The sequence below is a fragment of the Oncorhynchus masou genome, chromosome 11 (assembly GCF_036934945.1).
Source record: "Oncorhynchus masou masou isolate Uvic2021 chromosome 11, UVic_Omas_1.1, whole genome shotgun sequence".
Lineage (NCBI taxonomy): Eukaryota > Metazoa > Chordata > Actinopteri > Salmoniformes > Salmonidae > Oncorhynchus > Oncorhynchus masou.
The window spans coordinates 11,584,810-11,604,819 of NC_088222.1; the positions used below are offsets into that span (position 1 = coordinate 11,584,810).

The window sequence follows — 20,010 nt, forward strand, 5'->3', positions numbered from 1 at the left end:
CTGACCTGGTGCTACTGGCCCTTTCACACTGGAGCTCTCTATATTCAACCTGACCTGGTGCTACTGGCCCTTTCACACTGGAGCTCTCTATATTCAACATGACCTGGTGCTACTGGCCCATTCACACTGGAGCTCTCTATATTCAACCTGACCTGGTGCTACTGGCCCTTTCACACTGGAGCTCTCTATATTCAACCTTTTGGGGGGAGCAGGTACAGAAGACTACCCCCATCTACCCACGACAGATGGTCCCTTTAGGACTTAGGGTCTCATTTTAAGAGGCTTTAATGTGAAAAGGGCAGAGGAATAAAATGCTGATGACCCAGTCGGTGTGTGGAGATCAAATATTTCAATGCAGCAGGTATCTAGAATAGCTGGCCTTTCATTTATCACCATCCAAGAGCCCATGAAAACAGCTGGAGGAGGCCAGACGGGCTCCAGACTCAGTGCCCATCCATCCCCTTCTGCACCAACCCCTCACAGCAGGGGCACCTCCATAGCCAGGTGTACCCCTCATCCTCCCTCCCTCCACCCCAGGTGGGAGACATAGGGGGTCCAGACTCAGTCCACCCCTTGCCCTCTCCCCACCACGGTACTCACAGCAGGGGCACCTCCACGACCAGGTGTACCAGGTTACACATCAGCTCCTCCAGCAAGTCCTCTCTCCCCGTGTCTGCAGAATGAGAGAGACAGAGGGAGAGAGAGAGACAGAGACAGGGAGAGAGAGACAGAAGTTAAGCCAATTACCTAGCCTGTCTCTGCTTTCAACCACCTTTCATTTAGACCAGCCAATAGCTACACTGACCCCCTACTTGACTACAAAGAGTACTTTGTGTCCATTTGGGTTCAATAGAAAAAGGTGGAGAGAGGAGACCCAAGCTCACCTCACAGGAAAACCTACGCACATGAGAAGACCCCAAGGCACAGTGGGATTGCTTTGTTGGATGCATGGCCTTGATAGCTATTAAATATACACTCAGTGGTCATCTAGTACCGGGTCATCGGGTACCGGGTCATCGGGTACCGGGTCATCGAGTACCCGGGTCATCTAGTACCCGGGTCATCTAGTACCCGGGTCATCTAGTACCCGGGTCATCTAGTACCCGGGTCATCTAGTACCCGGGTCATCTGCCACCAGAACAGCTTGATTTCTTCTGGTAATGGAAACGTTGCTCAATTGGTATCAAGGGAACTAACGTTCCCCACACCATTACACCACTGCCACCAGTCTGTACCATTGACACCAGGCAGGATGGGGCCATGGACCAGAGCCTAAAATTGACACTTGCGAGTAGATTTTGGCATTGGTGCATAAAACCATCCATTTCACCAGCCACATTGGCGTGTGGTCAGTGCTCCACAGTGGGAGCATTTCACTCTCATTTGTGTATACAAAGTCAAGAATGATCACATTTATAGGGACATAAATGCTTCAGTAGCTGTTGTCAAAGTATTTCTGCAGTTTTGTTTCATAGCTGGTAAATAATCGCACAAAGTCAAATAACTACAAAGCCTAAATTGCCTATGCCACCTCGCACAGCCACACTGCCTGGCTGGGGGGCTGTGCGCACGTGAAGAGCTGAGTGAAATATAGATATATTTTTAGAAGCGCTGTGCACAGTCTTAAAAGTTGGTCTAATTTACTTGAAACTAAAGTCTACCCATGTCATCCAAAAAAATGATAGTTGACTCATCTGTCCATAGAACATTTTTCCAAGAGTCTTGAAAAACTTGAGTCCGCTTTTTGGACAAGACGGGTCTCATTGTGTCTGGTGAAAACACTGCATTCCACAGTAAAAACCTCATAAAACGGTCAAGCATGGTGGTGGTGGTTTGACGGTTTGGGGATGCTTTGACTCCTCAGATCCTGGATGACTTCCCTTTAGAGAAGGAAACATTCATTCTGTTCTGTATCAGACTTCTACAGGAGAATGTCAGGCCAGCTGTCTGTGAGCAGAAGCTGAAGTGCAGCAAGACAATGATCCAAAACACACAATCAAGTCTACATTGAAATGGTTAAAAAGCAACATATGAAGTTTTGGGAATGGCCTAGTCAAAGTCCAGACCTAATCCCAGCAGATGTTGTGGCAGGACTTAAAACGAGTAGTTCATGCTTGAAAACCCACAAATGGTCGCTGAGTTCCAGCAGTTCTGCATGGAAGAGAGGGACAAAGTTCCTCCACAGAGACGTGAGACTGATCAACAACTAACAGGAAGAGTTTGGTTGGAGTCGTTGCAGCTTAAGGAGTCACAACCAGTTATTGACTGAAAAGGGGGAATTACTTTTCACACAGGGGAATTTGGTGTTGCATAACTTTGTTAATTAAATACATTAAATAAGTATGTTTTGTTGTTGTTGTAAACTCAGGTTCCCTTTATCTAATATCAGGTTTTACTGAAGATCTGACAACATTCAGGAGAAAAAACGTGAAAAATAGAGAGAATCAGAAAGGGGAAAAATACTACTTCACAGCACTGTACCACATTACTTCTTACTTGTAATACATTTGTTTTAGAAACATTACAAAGCATGCGCATCCTTTGTGTCTTATGTTGGTTTAATTTTTGCGTTAAAAAATGTGTCGTAGATTTCTCATCTACCTGCCACAGTGGGAGGTGGACCAAAAAGTACAATTTGGACTCTGCCATCAGCATGACGCAACAGGAACTGGGATTTGTCAGACCAGGCTTTGTTTTTCCACTCCTCGATTGTCAAGTGTTGTTGATCGTTGACTGGAGCCACTTCTTACTGTTTTTAGCTGATAGGAATTGAATCCAGAGTAGTCGTCTGCTGCCCATCTGTGACAAGAACCGGCGAGTTACGCGTTCCCGAGGTGCCGTTCACGAGCTGTTGCTTACCACGCTCAAAGAAGCTTAGGTCAAGAGTTTTGCGCATTCTAGCGTTCAATCGAACAGTCATAATGCCTCGATGCCTGTCTGCCTGCTTTATACAGCAAGCCACGGCCAAGTGACTCACTGTTTGTAGGAGCGAACTCTCTCTGTCAATGGGCTGGTGTACTTAATAAACTGAGGACTGAGTGTAAAAATGCTCTGAGCTATGGCAACAGAGATGAGAACCGGGCAGTCTTGTAGATTGTTTCATCATGGCAAACGTCCATTTATCGTTTACCTGTTGTGATTAACCATAGGGGTGTCTGGACATATTAGGGATGTGCATCTTTCCCTTTCAAGACGACTCGATACGTACAGATGAGCTCCAATACAGGAACGATTAGTTTGAAACGATTTTAGTTTGATTAGAGAACAAATTAATGCGATACAATTCGATGCACCAACATGAATTGGAGAAAAACATAATTTTCCAATCTATGGAAGGACCTCATGAGCTGGGTCTGCCTGAGACAACTTATTTTCTTCCTCTCTCTGTGTGTATGAGTGTGTGCAATTGATGTATGTACTATGTAGACCCTAAACTGAGCCATAAAGGAGACTATTACCAGAATGTTGTTGTTGTTTTTTGGGGGGGGGGGGGGTAAATGTAGCCCATCTTTTTTGTTCCCCCACACTCTGGTTCGGAAATCACCATCAACTAATTTACTTGGCATTTTTGCAAATTGTATTTCAGCTAGTAATGTATCAATATTTATCTTTAGAAATGAGCTATGAAATATAGCACAACTTTGGATTTCACCCGTCTCATAACTGAATGATTTTGACCATTCGGGAGTGCTTTTCTCTTCTCCTGTGATTGCGGTCCTCGCTATGAAATTATCATCTTTACCCTGTATAGTATATATTTTTTAAATGACCATATACACTGATTTTTTAAAGCAACACTTTAAAAACTATTGTGGATGGTGAACCTGAACAATCAAAATGAAAGCTATTGTCAGCCCCATTCAGCAGCTATAGATGAGATGTGTCTCCGGAAGATCACTCATTCTGGGAAAAAATATATATTTTCAACAGCGTATAAATAACAATAAACTAGAAAATTACACAGGTTGTCACTTAACTAATAAAGCCTAATATCATGCTAGCCATTTTAGCATTTGGAGTAGGCCGCCTACCTCACGTTAGACTGCGCGTGAAGCTGGGAACAGTGCAGTTTGACCAGGCTACTGATATTACCTGGGGTTGTTCAGCATGCAAAATGACTTGTAGGTCAATGTTTGACACTGAAGGAGAGGACACATCAGTTGTCACAGAAGATTAGAGGTATTTTCAGAAGGTAGATAAAATGTAATATGAGCAAAAAAAATTGCGAACCGGTGATTTGTAACTTTTGAATTGATTTTCCGACTGATGCATGCTACATTTGGATCGGTTTGGGGTCCACGGACCGATGCATCTTAAACATTTGAATCGGGGGCCGATGAGTATCGGTGAAAAGTTACATCCGCAGGATGTACAGTACCAGTCAAAAGTGGACACACCTACTCATTCAAGGTTTTTTCTTATTTTTACTATTTTCTACATTGTAGAATAATAGTGAATACATAAAAACTGTGAAATAACACATATGGAATCCTGTAGTAACCAAAAAAAAGTGTTCAACAAATCTAAATATATTATATATTTGAGGTTCTTCAAAGTAGCCACCCTTTGCCTTGATGACAGCATTGCACATTCTTAGCATTCTCTCAACCAGCTTCATGAGGTAGTCACCTGGAATGTATTTCAATTAACAGGTGTGCCTTAAAATGTTAATTTGTGGAATTTCTTTCCTTCTTAAGCCAATCAGTTGTGTTGTGACAAGGTAGGGTTGGTATACAGAATATAGCCCTATTTGGTAAAAGACCAAGTCCATATTATGGCAAGAACAGCTCAAATAAGCAAAGAGAAATGACAGTCCATCATTACTTTAAGACTTGAAGGTCAGTCAATGCAGTAAATGTCAAGAACTTTGAAAGTTTTTTCAAGTGCAGTTGCAAAAACCATCCAGCGCTATGATGAAACTGGCTCTCATGAGGACCGCCACAGGAAACAAAGACCCAGTGATACCTCTGCTGCAGAGGATAAGTTCATTAAAGATACCAGCCTCAGAAATTGCAGCCCAAATAAATGCTTCACAGAGTTCAAGTTACAGACATCTCAACATCAATTGTTCAGAGGAGACTGCGTGAAATCAGGCCTTCATGGTCAAATTGCCGCAAAGAAACCACTACTAAAGGACACCAATAATAATAAGAGATTTGCTTGACCAAAGAAATACAAACAATGGACATTAGACCGGTGGAAATCTGTCCTTTGGTGTGATGGAGTGCTGCATCAGATGACCTGGCTTCAACGATCACCAACCTCAACCCAATTGAGATGGTTTGGGATGAGTTGGACCGCAGAGTCAAGTGAAGGAAAAGCATATGTGGGAACTCCTTCAAGACTGTTGGAAAAGCATTCCCAGTGAAGCTGGTTAAGAGAAAACCCAAGAGTGTGCAAAGCTGTCATCAAGGCAAAGGGTGGCTACTTTTACGAATATAAAATATATTTTGATTTGTTTATTGTTTACTCCATGTGTAACTCTGTGTTGTTGTCTGTTCACACTGCTATGCTTTATCTTGACCAGGTCGCAGTTGTAAATGAGAACTTGTTCTCAACTAGCCTACCTGATTAAATAAAGGTGAAATAAATAAAAATACAATAAACACTTCTTTGGTTACTACATGTGTCATTTCATAGCTTTGATGTCTTCACTATTATTCTACAATGTATAAAATAGTAAAAATAAAGAAAAACCCTTGAATGAGGTGTGTCCAAACTTTTGACTGGTACTGTAGGTTTTGTTATCTTTACAGTTCACGTCCAATTGACCTTGTAATGGACACAAGTACCAACCACTTGTATGAAGCATACTATGCATATTTAATGTTACTCTCCGCATGTTCAATTTCCTGTGACTACTAGACTATTCTTTGTCTACACATTCATCAGTCTGTGCTATAGAACAGCAACATAGACAGGCAACATAAATCACAAGCAGAAAAACAAAAACAACTGTCTCTGCTCTGTGTCAGATTTGGTCTCTGCATAACCCCTGGCAATACACCATTGGCATTTTCCTCTCCTTCCCTTGTATCCTCCCTCTTCTCTTTCCTTCTCACACGCTCCATTTTTTCCTCCCTCTGAGAGGAATGGAGAGAGAGGAACCGAGAAAGAGAGACACACACACAGTGGAGGGTGAAGACAGCCTGTTGGCACCATCTCCATCTCTGTCTGCAACAACTTCCAATTAAGCGCGTTTCCAGCCCTCCTCTCCTCTTCCCACGAACGTCTTCCTCTGCTCTCACTAACATCCTCCTCCCTTCCCACTCTCTTTCTCCCCCCTCTCCTCTCTCTCTCTCTTCCCCCTCTCGCTGGTTCAGCCCAACCCTGGGAATGAGGACTTAATGGAAAGCCCTTCGAGAGTGCAGATATTAACTGATGGGATGCCATTTTTCCACATTTCTCAACTCCTCTCTCTCCCCCCTCTCTCTGTGTGTGACAACGGAAGGGTTACCTACAGTACCCAGCTGCTGAAGACAATAACAGATGAGGAAATGGAGTGATGAATCATGGAAAATGGGGCTATAAACTGTGGCAGCTTCAGATTGTGTGTTGAAGAAATCATCAGTACACACTCAGGTTGTACGTATGCCTCTGCAAATGTTTTCCCTTTCATAGAACTCAGTAAAAATCAGGTGGCCATAATAACGGTTATTACGGCCATAATAATGGTGGCCATAATAACCGCTAACGGTGCGCTAATAACGCTTCCTCACAGAGTTAAAATCTGAGGCCTACACCCTAACCCGCTCATATAGAAAATGCGCTGTAGGATACAGTCAGAGACGGCAGAATTATTTGACGACAGGGTGTGCAGGATTTATTTTGTCTGATCTAGATTATTTTCAGAGATTTTAGGTAGGCTATTGGAATATAATTAGATACATGTAGCTTCTCTTCTGTCACGATGTTGCCCTAGAAGACAAAATGAACCCTCGTTCACCAGAAAATCCTAAAATACATGGAATGAAAAAGCTTCAATCTAGTTGACGTTATTAAATTAGGGGGTGGGGAGAAAATGCTATAACATAACAGTTTGACGGGTTGTAAGGAAATAGGAATCTGTGTAATACGAGCCAACAGGTTTCTGATTAGATTTCAGTTCAGCTTGTATGCATATTTAATGTGGTTGAAGTACTATCAGTGTTTATGATGCTGATAAATACAGCACCTCTACAGACAGTATCTAACTGACCATTCACATTCTCTCAAGATGCTGAAAGAAATAAATCATATTTCTCCACTCCTGTTCCCCAGTCAAAATGTAGCCTACATTTGGTGTATCATTTTACGGCAAGAAATGTTTAATTCTGCAGGAGTTAATATTAAGGCAATGTGAGAGGTTATAGACCTACAGTCAGAGTCCAGATTTCAGTGTCCATTTTACCCATCTGAACAGCAGGCTACAGTTCCCTTGACCTGTCATTGGCCTATTTGAAGTCCGATCTTGTGACTGTTGAATTTGTATAGCGCCTCACAATCACCACACAACACTTATCATCCTCTTGTGCCACTTCACCAAATATTTCCCAAACATTACTTTCTGGTCCTCCATTCTCTTTATTTTCCACTCTACATTTCACAGCTTTTCTCTTATTGAAGTAAACTCCGCCATTGTACTTTTTGCCTTCGTGGATCGACATGAACTTTTTCTGCTCATTCCCAAAAGCATTTGGTGATTAGCGTGTAGGCTACTTGGTGATTAGCGTGTAGGCTACTTGGTGATTAGCGTGTAGGCTACTTGGTGATTAGCGTGTAGGCTACTTGGTGATTAGCGTGTAGGCTACTTGGTGATTAGCGTGTAGGCTACTTGGTGATTAGCGTGTAGGCTACTTGGTGATTAGCGTGTAGGCCACTTGGTGATTAGCGTGTAGGCCATTTGGTGATTAGCGTGTAGGCTATTTGGTGATTAGGTGTAGGCTATTTGGTGATTAGCGTGTAGGCTATTTGGTGATTAGCGTGTAGGCTCCTGGGATACAGGTCTGGAGATAGGGATACGGGTCTGGAGCATGGGATGGAAGGATTTCTCACCGCAGGAGCCTGGCGCCCTCTCCTGGTAGGAGAACTGTTGGTGCAGCTCCTCTTCTGTCATCTCACTGATGAAGACTTTGAGCAGACAGCGGATCATAAACAGGGCATTGTGGGCCTGCCAGATAAACAGCTGACTGGAGAGGAGAACAGAACAACATTTACTTTGTCATTTGAGACATTTTGAAGACAACAGAAACCTGTCATACATAGACTAGCACTGTTGGAGCTAGGAACACAAGCATCCTGCTACACACGCAATGTCTGCTAAATATGTTGTATGTGACCAATGACATCTTCTAAATATGTTGTAGGTGACCAATGACATCTGCTAAATATGTTGTAGGTGACCAATGAAATCACCTAAATATGTTGTATGTGACCAATGACATTCAATTTAGCCTACTACGCATAAAGACAAGACCAGGAAGGAATAGCCATGAAAACAGGCTCACAAAAAAACAAGTTATTCCACTCTCCAATAGGGTCAATGTTGACGTAAAGTGATTTGGTTGGATATCCCAGAGTAGGGTTTTGAAGGGAACTGAAGTCACTGAATGGGGTAGTAAACAACCCTGTCATAATAACAGGTGGCAAAGAAATGTTGTCAGGGCAACAGCAGAGGGACCCTGTGGCAATGAGATACTTTCATCCTTATATCCGGTGACCAGTCCGCTTGTCCGAGACTGACTGGATCCTGCAGATCTACAGCGGGTCCAATGACTGCAGCAGTGTGTGTCTCAACCGCTCACTAGAGACACGACACGCAGCAGCCTTGACTACCACAGTCAAGAGCAGTCTCTCTCACAACCACAGACACTGGGTCCTGCTGGGTAACAACGGTTGTTGTGACTCGTGACACATCCGCTATAGAGACGTGCAGTAGCCTGGACTACGCTCACAGACAGGAAGGATGAACCTCTGACCTCATGTATGATCATACATATGGACCCCCAGGTCATGAACGCACACCAACACTAACATAAACACACACACCCACATCAAATCGACACACACACACACACACAAATCAACACTAACATAAACACACACTCAAACAGCACTCACATTAAAGCGAAAACATGAATAAAGTAATAGCATTGCTTGTAACTATGATATGGGCAATGATGAGTTCATAAACGCACACCAACACACAAATTCAACCAACGTAGCTCTACTACTTACAACCACGCACACCAACACACACATTCAACCAACGTAGCTCTACTACTTACAACCACGCACACATTCAACCAACGTAGCTCTACTACTTACAACCACGCACACCAACACACACATTCAACCAACGTAGCTCTACTACTTACAACCACGCACACCAACACTTCTATCAACACACATTCAAGGAATATGCCCATCATAACGGCTTCCCTTGTAACTGTGGTGAGCTTCTATGTGAAGGTAAACCCCGGTGTTTCATGGGAAGCAGGGTAGGTTCACAGACACCTTTCCACCGCACACATCTTTGTCAGATCTAGCTGGCAAACTTTGAGCCGCCCAAACTCCACTAATTACTGAGAGGCCTGGTGGCTCTCTTGTCTTGCTGGAGGCTGGTCTGCCTTGGGAAATCGTTTTTTTTTTATAGTACCAGTGAAAGGTTGACAACTACTCATTCAAGGGTTTTACATTATTTTTACTATTTTCTACATTGTAGAATAATAGTGAAGACATCAAAACAATTAAACAACACATATGGAATCATGTAACCAAAAAAAGTGTTAAATCAAAATAGATTTTAGATTCTTCAAAGTTGCCACCCTTTGCCTTGATGACAGCTTTGCACACTCTTGGCATTCTCTCAACCAGTTTCACCGGGAATGCTTTTCCAACAGTCTTGAAAGAGTTCCCACATACAGTCAGGTCCATAAATATTTGGACATTGACCAAGTAATTACTATTTTAGCTGTCTACCACAGCATATTGGATTTGAAAGTAAATATGAATTAAATATGAATACGAGCTGAAAGTGCAGACTTTCAGCTTTTATTTTATTTAAGGGCTTTTATTTAAGGGCATTTACATCCAAATCGGGTGAACAGTGTAGAAATTACAGCACTTTTTATACGTGGTCCCCCCTTTGAAAGGGACCAAAAGTAATTGGACAACTGGCTGCTCAGCTGTTCCATGGCCAGGTGTGTGTTATTCCCTCATTAGTTAATTTACAAGTAAGCAGATAAAAAGTTTGAGTTGATTTCAAGTGTGGCATTTGCAATCTGTTGCTGTTAACCCTCAATATGAACTCCAGAGAGCTGTCACTGCCAGTGAAGCAAGCCATCATTAGGCTACTTTGTCTCTATACTGACGCTTAGCTTGTTTGATTGCCTTGCGGAGGGAATAGCTACACTGTTTGTATTCGGTCATGTTTCCGGTCACCTTTCCCTGGTTAAAAGCAGTGGTTCACGCTTTCAGTTTCACGCGAATGGTGCCATCAATCCACGGTTTCTAGTTTGGGAATGTTTTAATCGTTGCTATGGGTACGACATCGTTAATACACTTTCTAATGAACTCGCTCACCGAATCAACGTATTCGTCAATATTGTTGTTGGACGCAATGCGGAACATATCCCAATCCACGAAGCAATCTTGAAGCGTGGAATCAGATTGGTTGGACCAGCGTTGAACAGACCTGAGCGCGGGAGCTTCCTGTTTTAGTCTCCGTCTGTAGGCAGGGATCAACAAAATGGAGTCGTGGTCAGCTTTTCCGAAAGGAGGGCAGGGGAGAGCCTTATATGCGTTGCGGAATTTAGAACAACAATGATCCAGGGTTCTACCAGCCCTGGTTGCGCAATCGATATGCTGATACAATTTAGGGAGTCTTGTTTTAAGAATTGCCTTGTTAAAATCCCCAGCTTCAATGAATGCAGCCTCAGGATATGTGGTTTCCAGTTAGCAAAGAGTCAAATAAAGTTTGTTCAGGACCATCGATGTGCCTGCTTGGAGGGGAATATATATGGCTGTGATTATTATTGAAGAGAATTCCCTTGGTAGATAATGCAGTTGACATTTGATGGTGAGGAATTCTAAGTCAGGTGAACAGAAGGACTTGAGTTCCTGTATGTTGTTATGATCACACCACGTCTCTTTAATCACAAGGCATACACCCCCGCCCCTCTTCTTACCAGAAAGATGGTTGTTTCTGTCGGCGCGATGCGTGAAGAAACCAGCTAGCTGCACCGACTCCGTTAGCGTCTCGAGTGAGCCATGTTTCCGTGAAGCAAAGAACGTTACAGTCTCTGATGTCTCTCTGGAATGCAACCCTTGTTCGGATTTCATCAACCTTGTTGCCAAGAGACTGGACATTGGCGAGTAGTATGCTAGGGAGTGGTGCGCGATGTGCCCGTATCCGGAACCTGACCAGAAGACTGCTTCGTTTGCCTCTTTTACGACATCGTTGTTTTGGGTCGCCAGCTGGGATCCGATCCATTGTCCTGGGTGGAAGGCAAAACACAGGAGCCGCTTCGGGAAAGTCATATTCCTGGTCGTAATGATGGTAAGTTAACGTTGCTCTTATATTCAGTAGTTCCTCCCGACTGCATGTAATAAAACCTAAGATTACCTGGGGTACCAATGTAAGAAATAACACGTAAAAAAACTAAATACATAGTTTCCTAGGAACACGAAGCGAGGTGGCCATCTCTATCGGCGCCGGAAGTACCATGAAGGGCCTGATTCACACAGTCTCAACTGAACAGTTGATGCTGAGATGTGTCTATTACTTGAACTCTGAAGAATTTATTTGGGCTGCAATTTCTGAGGCGGGTAACTTTAATGAAGTTATCCTCTGCATCAGAGGTGACTGGGGCTTTCATTCCTTTGGCGATCCTCATGAGACAGTTTCTTTATAGAGCTTGATGGTTTTTGCAACTTCTTTCAAAGTTCTTGACATTTTCTGCATTGACTGACCTTCATGTGTTAAAGGAATGTAGTTTCTCTATGCTCATTTGAGCTGTTCTTGACTTAATATGGACTTGGTATTTTACCAAGTAGAGCTATCTTCTGTATACCACCTTCTGTATACCACCCTACCTTGTCACAACACAACTCAAATGCATTAACCTTTCTGGGATAGGCGGGATGCTAATGTCCCACTTGGCCAATTGCCATGGAAAATGCAGAGCGGCATCACCAGATTCAAATAAAATACTATAAAATTCTAATTTTCATTAAATCACACGTAAGATACCAAATTAAAGCTACACTCGTTGTGAATCCAGCCAACATGTCCGATTTCAAAAAGGCTTTTCGGGAAAGCATATGAAGCTATTATCTGATAATAGCACAACAGTAAACAAAGAGAGAAATAATATTTCAACCCTGCAGGCGCTACACAAAACGCAGAAATAAAATATAAATCATGCCTTACCTTTGATGAGCTTCTTTTGTTGGCAATCCAATATGGCCCATAAACATCACAAATGGTCCTTTTGTTCAATTAATTCCGTCCATATATATCCAAAATGTCCATTTATTTGGCGTGTTTGATCCAGAAAAAAAACAGCTTCCAATTTGCGCAACATCACTACAAAATATCTCAAAAGTTACCTGTAAACTCATGAAGCTGGTTGAGAAAAAGCCAAGAGTGTGCAACGCTGTCATCAAGGCAAAGGGTGGCTACTTTGAAGAATCTCAAATATAAAATATATTTTGATTTGTTTAACACTATTTTGGTTACTACATGATTCCATATGTGTTATTTCATAGTTTTGATATCTTCATTATTATAAATGTAGAAAATAGTAAAAAATAAAGAACAACCCTTGACTGAGTAGGTGTGTCCAAACTCTTGACTGGTACTATCCATCTGACTCCTCTGCTAATACAGGGTTCCACTAACTGGGGTTCTGCATCATCACTCCATGGTGTGCAACACAGGACGTATTTATTATTGAACTATCCATGTCACTGTCCCACAACTATAGGCCTACCTCTAGATTCCAATGAGAAATGTCAATGGTTGCAGCATCACCACTTCAACCCAGTCATTGCCTTCAACATTGAGAGTATAACACAGGGCATATTTATGACTTAACTATTCATTGTGATGATTCTGTCCCCTTTACAGTTCGTTTTTACATGATACTCACTCTTGGCATTCTGTGGATATTTTCAGCTCTTTGGTTCTTCCCAGGAATATTCTCACCAGGGCTCCAAAATTCCCTGTTCTGGGATTGTTCTCAACTGTAGAGAGAGACAGGAAGTAAATAGTATTTAAAAAGACTGCTTGGTGATTCTGACACATAGAACATCAATAATCTACACCGTCTTGTTTGAAGAAACAAAGATAATATAATTACTGATGATAACATGCTTTCTACATGTTTACTACAGGTAAATATGTCAAATAAAAGTCTAAGTATCAGAAGATTAAATGTAGCACTCAATGAAGTTTGTAGTTTGAAATTAGTAAATGTAAAAGCTTGTTTAGGTGTAAACGATGGCCGCTGACCCAATCAAAAAAGCCCAAATAAGTAGAAAAGGTTAACAGACAAGCTTAATACACAAACATGAGACCTACTCAGGATCTTGGCGAGGGGAATGACAGCCTCTTCCAACAGCTTGGAGTCCCCACTGTGGGGGGGGGGGGGAGAAAGAAGAGAGAGCGAGAAGAGAGTAAAGACATGGATTTTATTTAACCCTTCTTACATCAGCAGACGTCAAAGTGCCTATACAGAACCCAGCCTAAAACCCCAAAGCGTAAGCAATACAGATGTAGATGCAAGATCAACTCCATTACAGCAGCCACAGCAGCTCTTGATCTGATATTGGCAAGCACTGCATCTCAAGAGTTCATATAAGAGAGCTATGGTCCTTCCTTTACCAGGGACAATTAGACTGCAATCCTTCCACTTGAGAACTGACTACATCAGTGTCAGCTAACAAACTCAAGTTCATCCATTTTACCATCACTGATAGTCTATTGTGCCCTCTACTGTCAAGCAGTGTGTATAGTCACAACACTCATTAATGGAAATATAATTAGAGTATTAGATATTTCTAATACAAATTATTTTTCAACCGATAAGTGAGTACATTACAGGCCTCCCGAGTGGCTCAGCAGTCTAAGGCAATGCATTGCAGTGCTTGAGGTGTCACTACAGACTAGAGTTCGATCCCAGGCGGTGTCACAGCCGCCGTGACCAGGAGACCCATGAGGCGGCACACAATTGGCCCAGCGTTGTACGGGTTAGGGGAGGGTTTGGCCGGCGGGGATTTCCTTGTACCATCTCGCTCTAGCGATTCCTTGTGGCGGGCCGGGCGCCTGAAATCTGACGTCGGTCACCAGCTAGACGGTGCTTCCTCCAACACATTGGTGTTGGCTGGCTTCCGGGTTAAGCGAGCAGTGTGTCAAGAAGCAGTGCGGCTTGGCAGCGTCGTGTTCCAGGGAGACGCATGGCTTTCGAACGCTCCCGGGTCCATAGAGGAGTTGCAGCGATGGGACAAGACTGTAACTACCAATTAGATATCACGAAATTGCAGCAGTGAAAAAGTAAAAAAATAACTTAAAGTACTACTTAAGTAGTTTTTTGGGCTCTCTGTACTTTATTTATATTTGACAACTTTGTGATGTGATGCCCTTTTTACTCCATACATTTTCCCTGACACCCAAAAGTACTCGTTACATTTTAAATGCTTAGCAGGACAGAAACACACACTTATCAAGAGAACACCCCTGGTCATCCCTTCTGCATCTGATCTGGTGGACTCACTAAACACATGCTGCATTTGAAAATTATGTCTGAGCGTTGGCGCGTGCCCCTGGCTATCTGTAAATTTACAACCACAAAAAAGAAAATGGTGCTGTCTGGTTTGCGTAATAAGGAATTTCAAAGTATTTATACTTTTACTTTTGATAATTAAGTATATTTTAGCAATCACATTTACTTTTCATACTTAGTATATTTAAAACCAAATACTTGAGACTTTCTCAAGCTGGATGTTACTGGGTGGCTTTCACTTTTACTTGAGTCATTGTCTATTAAGGTATCTTTACTTTTACTCAAGTATGACAAATTAGGTGAAAAATTGGAGAAAATAAAATAAAAGTACAACAACAACTAAAAGTGTGTACATTAGTCTATTTATACGTGGGATATTGTTTTTCAACAGGAAAAATTCTAAAATATCTGGGTTGCGTCTTTAAGGTCAACTATACTACCCGTCACACCAGATCATAAAGTCAGTTAGATCATTACAGCAAGTCAGCTGAGGTCTGCAAATATTAACATAAAAGCTGTTTGACTTGGGAAGAAGTTAACTAAAAACCTACCCTCTGTTGCTGCACCTTAGCTGATGTTGACGGGCCAGAAATAACTTAACAGAGGGAAAAAATGTGTTCGAACCAGAGTTCAAAAGCACAGTGTGTACGTGTGTGTTAGACAGTGAACAACGGAACTGGGAAAGAGGTTAGGGTGCAGTGAAGCCATGGTAAACATTACAAACCTTTTGTTTGATCTACTAAAACACATGTCCTGTTTCAGGAGAAACGTGTAATTCTGTGTGACAACACCACCTGTATTTCAAAAATTCCCTTTCAATGTGATTAAACAAATAGGATTAAGAGAATACATCATCTAACCTGGTCTATTTGATTAGCCTGGTCCCAGATCTGTTTGTGCCGTCTTGCCAACTCCCATGGTCATTGCTGCAAGGAGTTGGCTATAAAGCGAACAGATCTGGGACCAGGCTACTAAAGTAACCTAGTACCCATCGCATGGATTAATTTAGCCTATTTGTTTAAACCAATTGAATTGTAATTGTTGTGGTTGTCTAGACTGGTTCTGTTTGTGTCATTGTTTCATTGAGTGATAAGGAGTTGGCATTATAGCGCTCCTGTGTTGTCTTGGCTGTGTGCTTTGGGATGTTGTCCTGTTGGAAGGTGCTCTGGGGCAGGTTTTCATCAAGAATCGCTCTGTACTTTGCTCCGTTCATCTTTCCTTCGATCTCGACTAGTCTCACAGCATGATGCTGCCACCACCATGCTATATATGGCACACGTGTTCAATGCTGCAGAAATGTGTGCCTTGACACAATCCTGTCTCGGAGCTCTGCGGACAAGTCCTTATAGACAGGTGAGTGCCTTTCCAAATCATGTACAATCAATTGAATTTACCACAGGTGGATTCCAATCAAGTTGCAGAAACATCAAGGCTAATAAATGGAAACAGGATGCACCTGAGCTCAATTTCAAGTCTCAGAGCAAAGTGTGTGAATACTTATATAAATAAGGTATTTCTGTTTTCGCTTTGTCATTATGTGGTATTGTGTGGAGATCGATGAGGAAACATTTTAATTTAATCCATTTTAGAATAAGGCTGTAACCAAACAAAATGTGGAAAAAGTGAAGAGGTCTAAATACTCTGGAAAGGTATCAGAAAACCAGTGAGTGTCTGGTGTGACCACCATTTGCCTCATACTGCACAATGCATCTCCTTCCCATAGAGTTGATCAGGCTGTTGATTGTGGAATGTTGTCCCACTCCTCTTCAATGGCTGTGCGAAGTTTCTCGATATTGGCGGGAATTGGAACATACTGTCGTACTCGTCAATCCAGAGCATCCCAAACGTGATCAAAGGGGTGACATGTCTGGTGAGTACGCAGGGTAGTCTGAGACAGGGTAGTCTGTGGCATATGAATGACCATAGGAGTAGGTTGTACAGCACAAACTAATCTGGGACCATGCTACACTCAGCAAAAAAAATAAACATCCCATTTTCAGGACTCTATCTTTTAAAGATAATTTGTAAAAATCCAAATAATTTCATAGATCTTGATTGTAAAGGGTTTAAACACTGTTTCCCATGCTTGTTCAATGAACCATAAACAATTAATGAACATGCACCTGTGGAACGGTCGTTAAGACACTAACAGCTTACAGATGGAAGGCGATTAATACCACAGTTATGAAAACTTAGGACACTAAAGAGGCCTTTCTACTGACTCTGGAAAAACTCCAGAAGAAAGATGCCCAGGATCCCTGCTCATCTGCGTGAACGAGCCTTAGGCATGCTGCAAGGAGGCATGAGGACTGCAGATGTGGCCAGGGCAATAAATTGCAATGTCCATACTGTGAGACGCCTAAGACAGAGCTACAGGGAGACAGGACGGACAGCTGATCGTCCACGCAGTGGCAGACCACGTGTAACACCTGCACAGGATCGGTACAGCCGAACATCACACCTGCAGGACAGGTACAGGATGACAACAACTGCCCAACGACAATCCCTCCATCAGTGCTCAGACTGTCCGCAATAGGCTGAGAGAGGCAGGACTGAGAGCTTGTAAGGCCTGTTGTAAGGCAGGTCCTCACCAGACATCACCGGCAACAACGTTGCCTATGGGCACAAACCACCGTCACTGGAACAGACAGGACTGGAAAAGCGTCATCGGATTGAGCTCGTTGTCATTGCAGACAGTCTCAACACTGTACGTTACATCCTCCTCCCTCATGTGGTACCCTTCCTGCAGGCTCATCCTGACATGACCCTCCAGCATGACAATGCCACCAGCCATACTAATCGTTCTGTGCGTGATTTCCTGTAAGATAGGAATGTCAGTGTTCTGCCATGGCCAGCGAAGAGCCCGGATCTCAATTCCATTGAGCACGTCTGGGACCTGTTGGATCGGAGGGTGAGGGCTAGGGCCATTCCCCCCAGAAAAGTCCGGGAACTTGCAGGTGCCTTGGTGGAAGAGTGGGGTAACATCTCACAGTAAGAACTGTCAAATCTGGTTTAGTCCATGAAGAGGACATGAACTGCAGTACTTAATGCAGCTGGTGACCACACCAGATACTGACTGTTACTTTTGATTTTGACCCCACCTTTGATCAGGGACACATTATTCCATTTCTGTTAGTCACATGTCTGTGGAACTTGTTCAGTTTATGTCTCAGATGTTGAATTTTATGTTCATACAAATGTTCATACAAAACATGTTAAGTTTGCAGAAAATTAACACTCAGTTGACAGTGAGAGGACGTATATTTTTGGGCTGAGTTTAGTACTGCTACTTTAATCATTCAGATGATCATGTTATTACCTGCTAGTGGGGCTGATGAAGGTGAAAGAGATGAGCTGGTTCCAGAAAGGATCATTCTCTGAGATGGACTCTGTTCCGATCAGGGTCCTGAGGCTCTGGTTCTCACACAGGTCACTGACCTGGCTGGTGTTGGCTCCCATCTCCTGAGTACACGGGGTCTGAGGAGAGGCTCTCTCTCTCACTGCCTCATCTCCCACTACCACACTGGGCACTGTACTGGGGAAGAGAACCAAGAAGAGATTAGGCTACTCGCTCATCCGCTACACACGTTAGGTCTACTTATCTGAATCTGATAGAATAAAATAGGTTTGGTTCATGAAACAGGATATATGACAAAATCCTGACTTCTAATTCTAAATGACTGGGTACCTATGACGTTTAGCAATCCTCTCCTCTACCTGAGACTTAGGCCTACTTCTGATCTAGAAGAATCTCCCTGTTCCCTGGTGAGAGCTGTTTACATTTGACATTGGCTGTGGAGTCAGCAATGATCCACTTGCTGCATTAAATTATGCATTGCAAAGCTATGAAACTTAGCCAACTCTACTCACACCACCAGTAGTCAGCAACATGCATGGCATCTGAGAAATGTAATGTTTTCTTATTTAACTGACTAATGACCTAATTACATTCGGGCCCAAATCTGGCTCATGACGCACATCTATCTGTCTGGTTGCATCCTCATATCCACAGAATATGCCTCGAGGATTTCTGCCCTGTTTGGAAGCTTTTTGTGAGCTTGTCTTGATTTTGGAAATATGACCCATTTGGCAGAATGTGAACATACTGACTCGGCTGTCGCCTGCTGTTGATGAATATGCTCTTGTCCCAAACAGGTTTGCTGTTAGGGATCTGTTTATACTGAACCACTGGGAGCAAGGTGTCATGACATCAGGCTTCCTTCCAAACGTGACAGGCTGAATTAATTTAAGTGTAAGCTGACTTTGTCACACAATGCATGTAAGGTGACAAACATTGACTGCCTGGTGCATAGTGATGCATTACGTGGCATGTTCATTGTTCAACATACCTGGTGCAATACAGGATGAGTTTGGCCCATCGACTTACGGTTTGCTTACACACCTTTAGTACACACATTAATTTGATCACACCCATGTCATGGCCTTCAGCAATAGTGCCACATCTGTGACAGAGTTATCTATACATTTTAAGTTTACAAAAAAATAATAAATATCGACCAGACATGAAAGTATTAGCTAGTCAATACAGAAAGGTGTCCATGGACTTGCTAGCTAGTCTATAGCAACCTAACTAGTTAGCCAGCTAGCTACAAGCAGCAGCCGCAAAACTGCGTTTCACACTCCTTGCACATCGGTGTCTGACAGTTACAGTAGGGATACATTTTCAGTAAAAAATAAATATTGACTAGACAAGTAACGTCATTAGTTAATACAGAAAGGTGTTAATGGACTTGCTTAATAGATAGCAAGCTAGCTAACTAACGCTACTGTTAGTTACTTTACGTTAGTAACGTTACACACCCCCTAGCTGCAGCCAGTTAACGTTAGCTCATCAAACGGTCTAAATGCAGCGGTTAGAGACACGCTTCCTACAAGGTTGTGAAACTGAATTTGTAACTGACATGAGCTTACAATAACACGCTAGCTAGCTAATTCATAGATTAACTAGTTAGCTATGTCTGGGTAGTGAGCTAACAACTAAGTTATGCTAGCTATCTAGCCACATAGCATCAGCTCACAGCTCTCGTGGCACCTATCCGCGTTCTTCTCCCAGGTTCTTGACAGTCTTCTGCTTAGGTTGAACAGTTGCTATAGCTGTAAAGGTCAATGGTAAACAAATGTTTACTAAATAAAGAATTTGAGAAAGCTCCGACTTTACTCTAGTCCCCTTCCACCATATTTCCACGTCGCCACAGACTTGCGTGAAGTGAACGTCACTCTGACA

The 20,010-nt window shown here is 42.7% G+C and overlaps 1 protein-coding gene across 1 annotated transcript in view; it reads right to left on the reverse strand.

Moving 5' to 3' along the window:
* dym (dymeclin) overlaps positions 1 to 20,010 on the reverse strand; it is a 179,979-nt gene extending 159,969 nt beyond the window's left edge. Inside the window, 6 exon segments of the mRNA XM_064977384.1 lie at positions 601 to 673; positions 8,035 to 8,168; positions 13,134 to 13,227; positions 13,565 to 13,617; positions 18,085 to 18,300; positions 19,805 to 20,010. Coding sequence (XP_064833456.1) covers positions 601 to 673; positions 8,035 to 8,168; positions 13,134 to 13,227; positions 13,565 to 13,617; positions 18,085 to 18,224 — 494 coding nt within the window. The 5' untranslated portion in view covers positions 18,225 to 18,300; positions 19,805 to 20,010.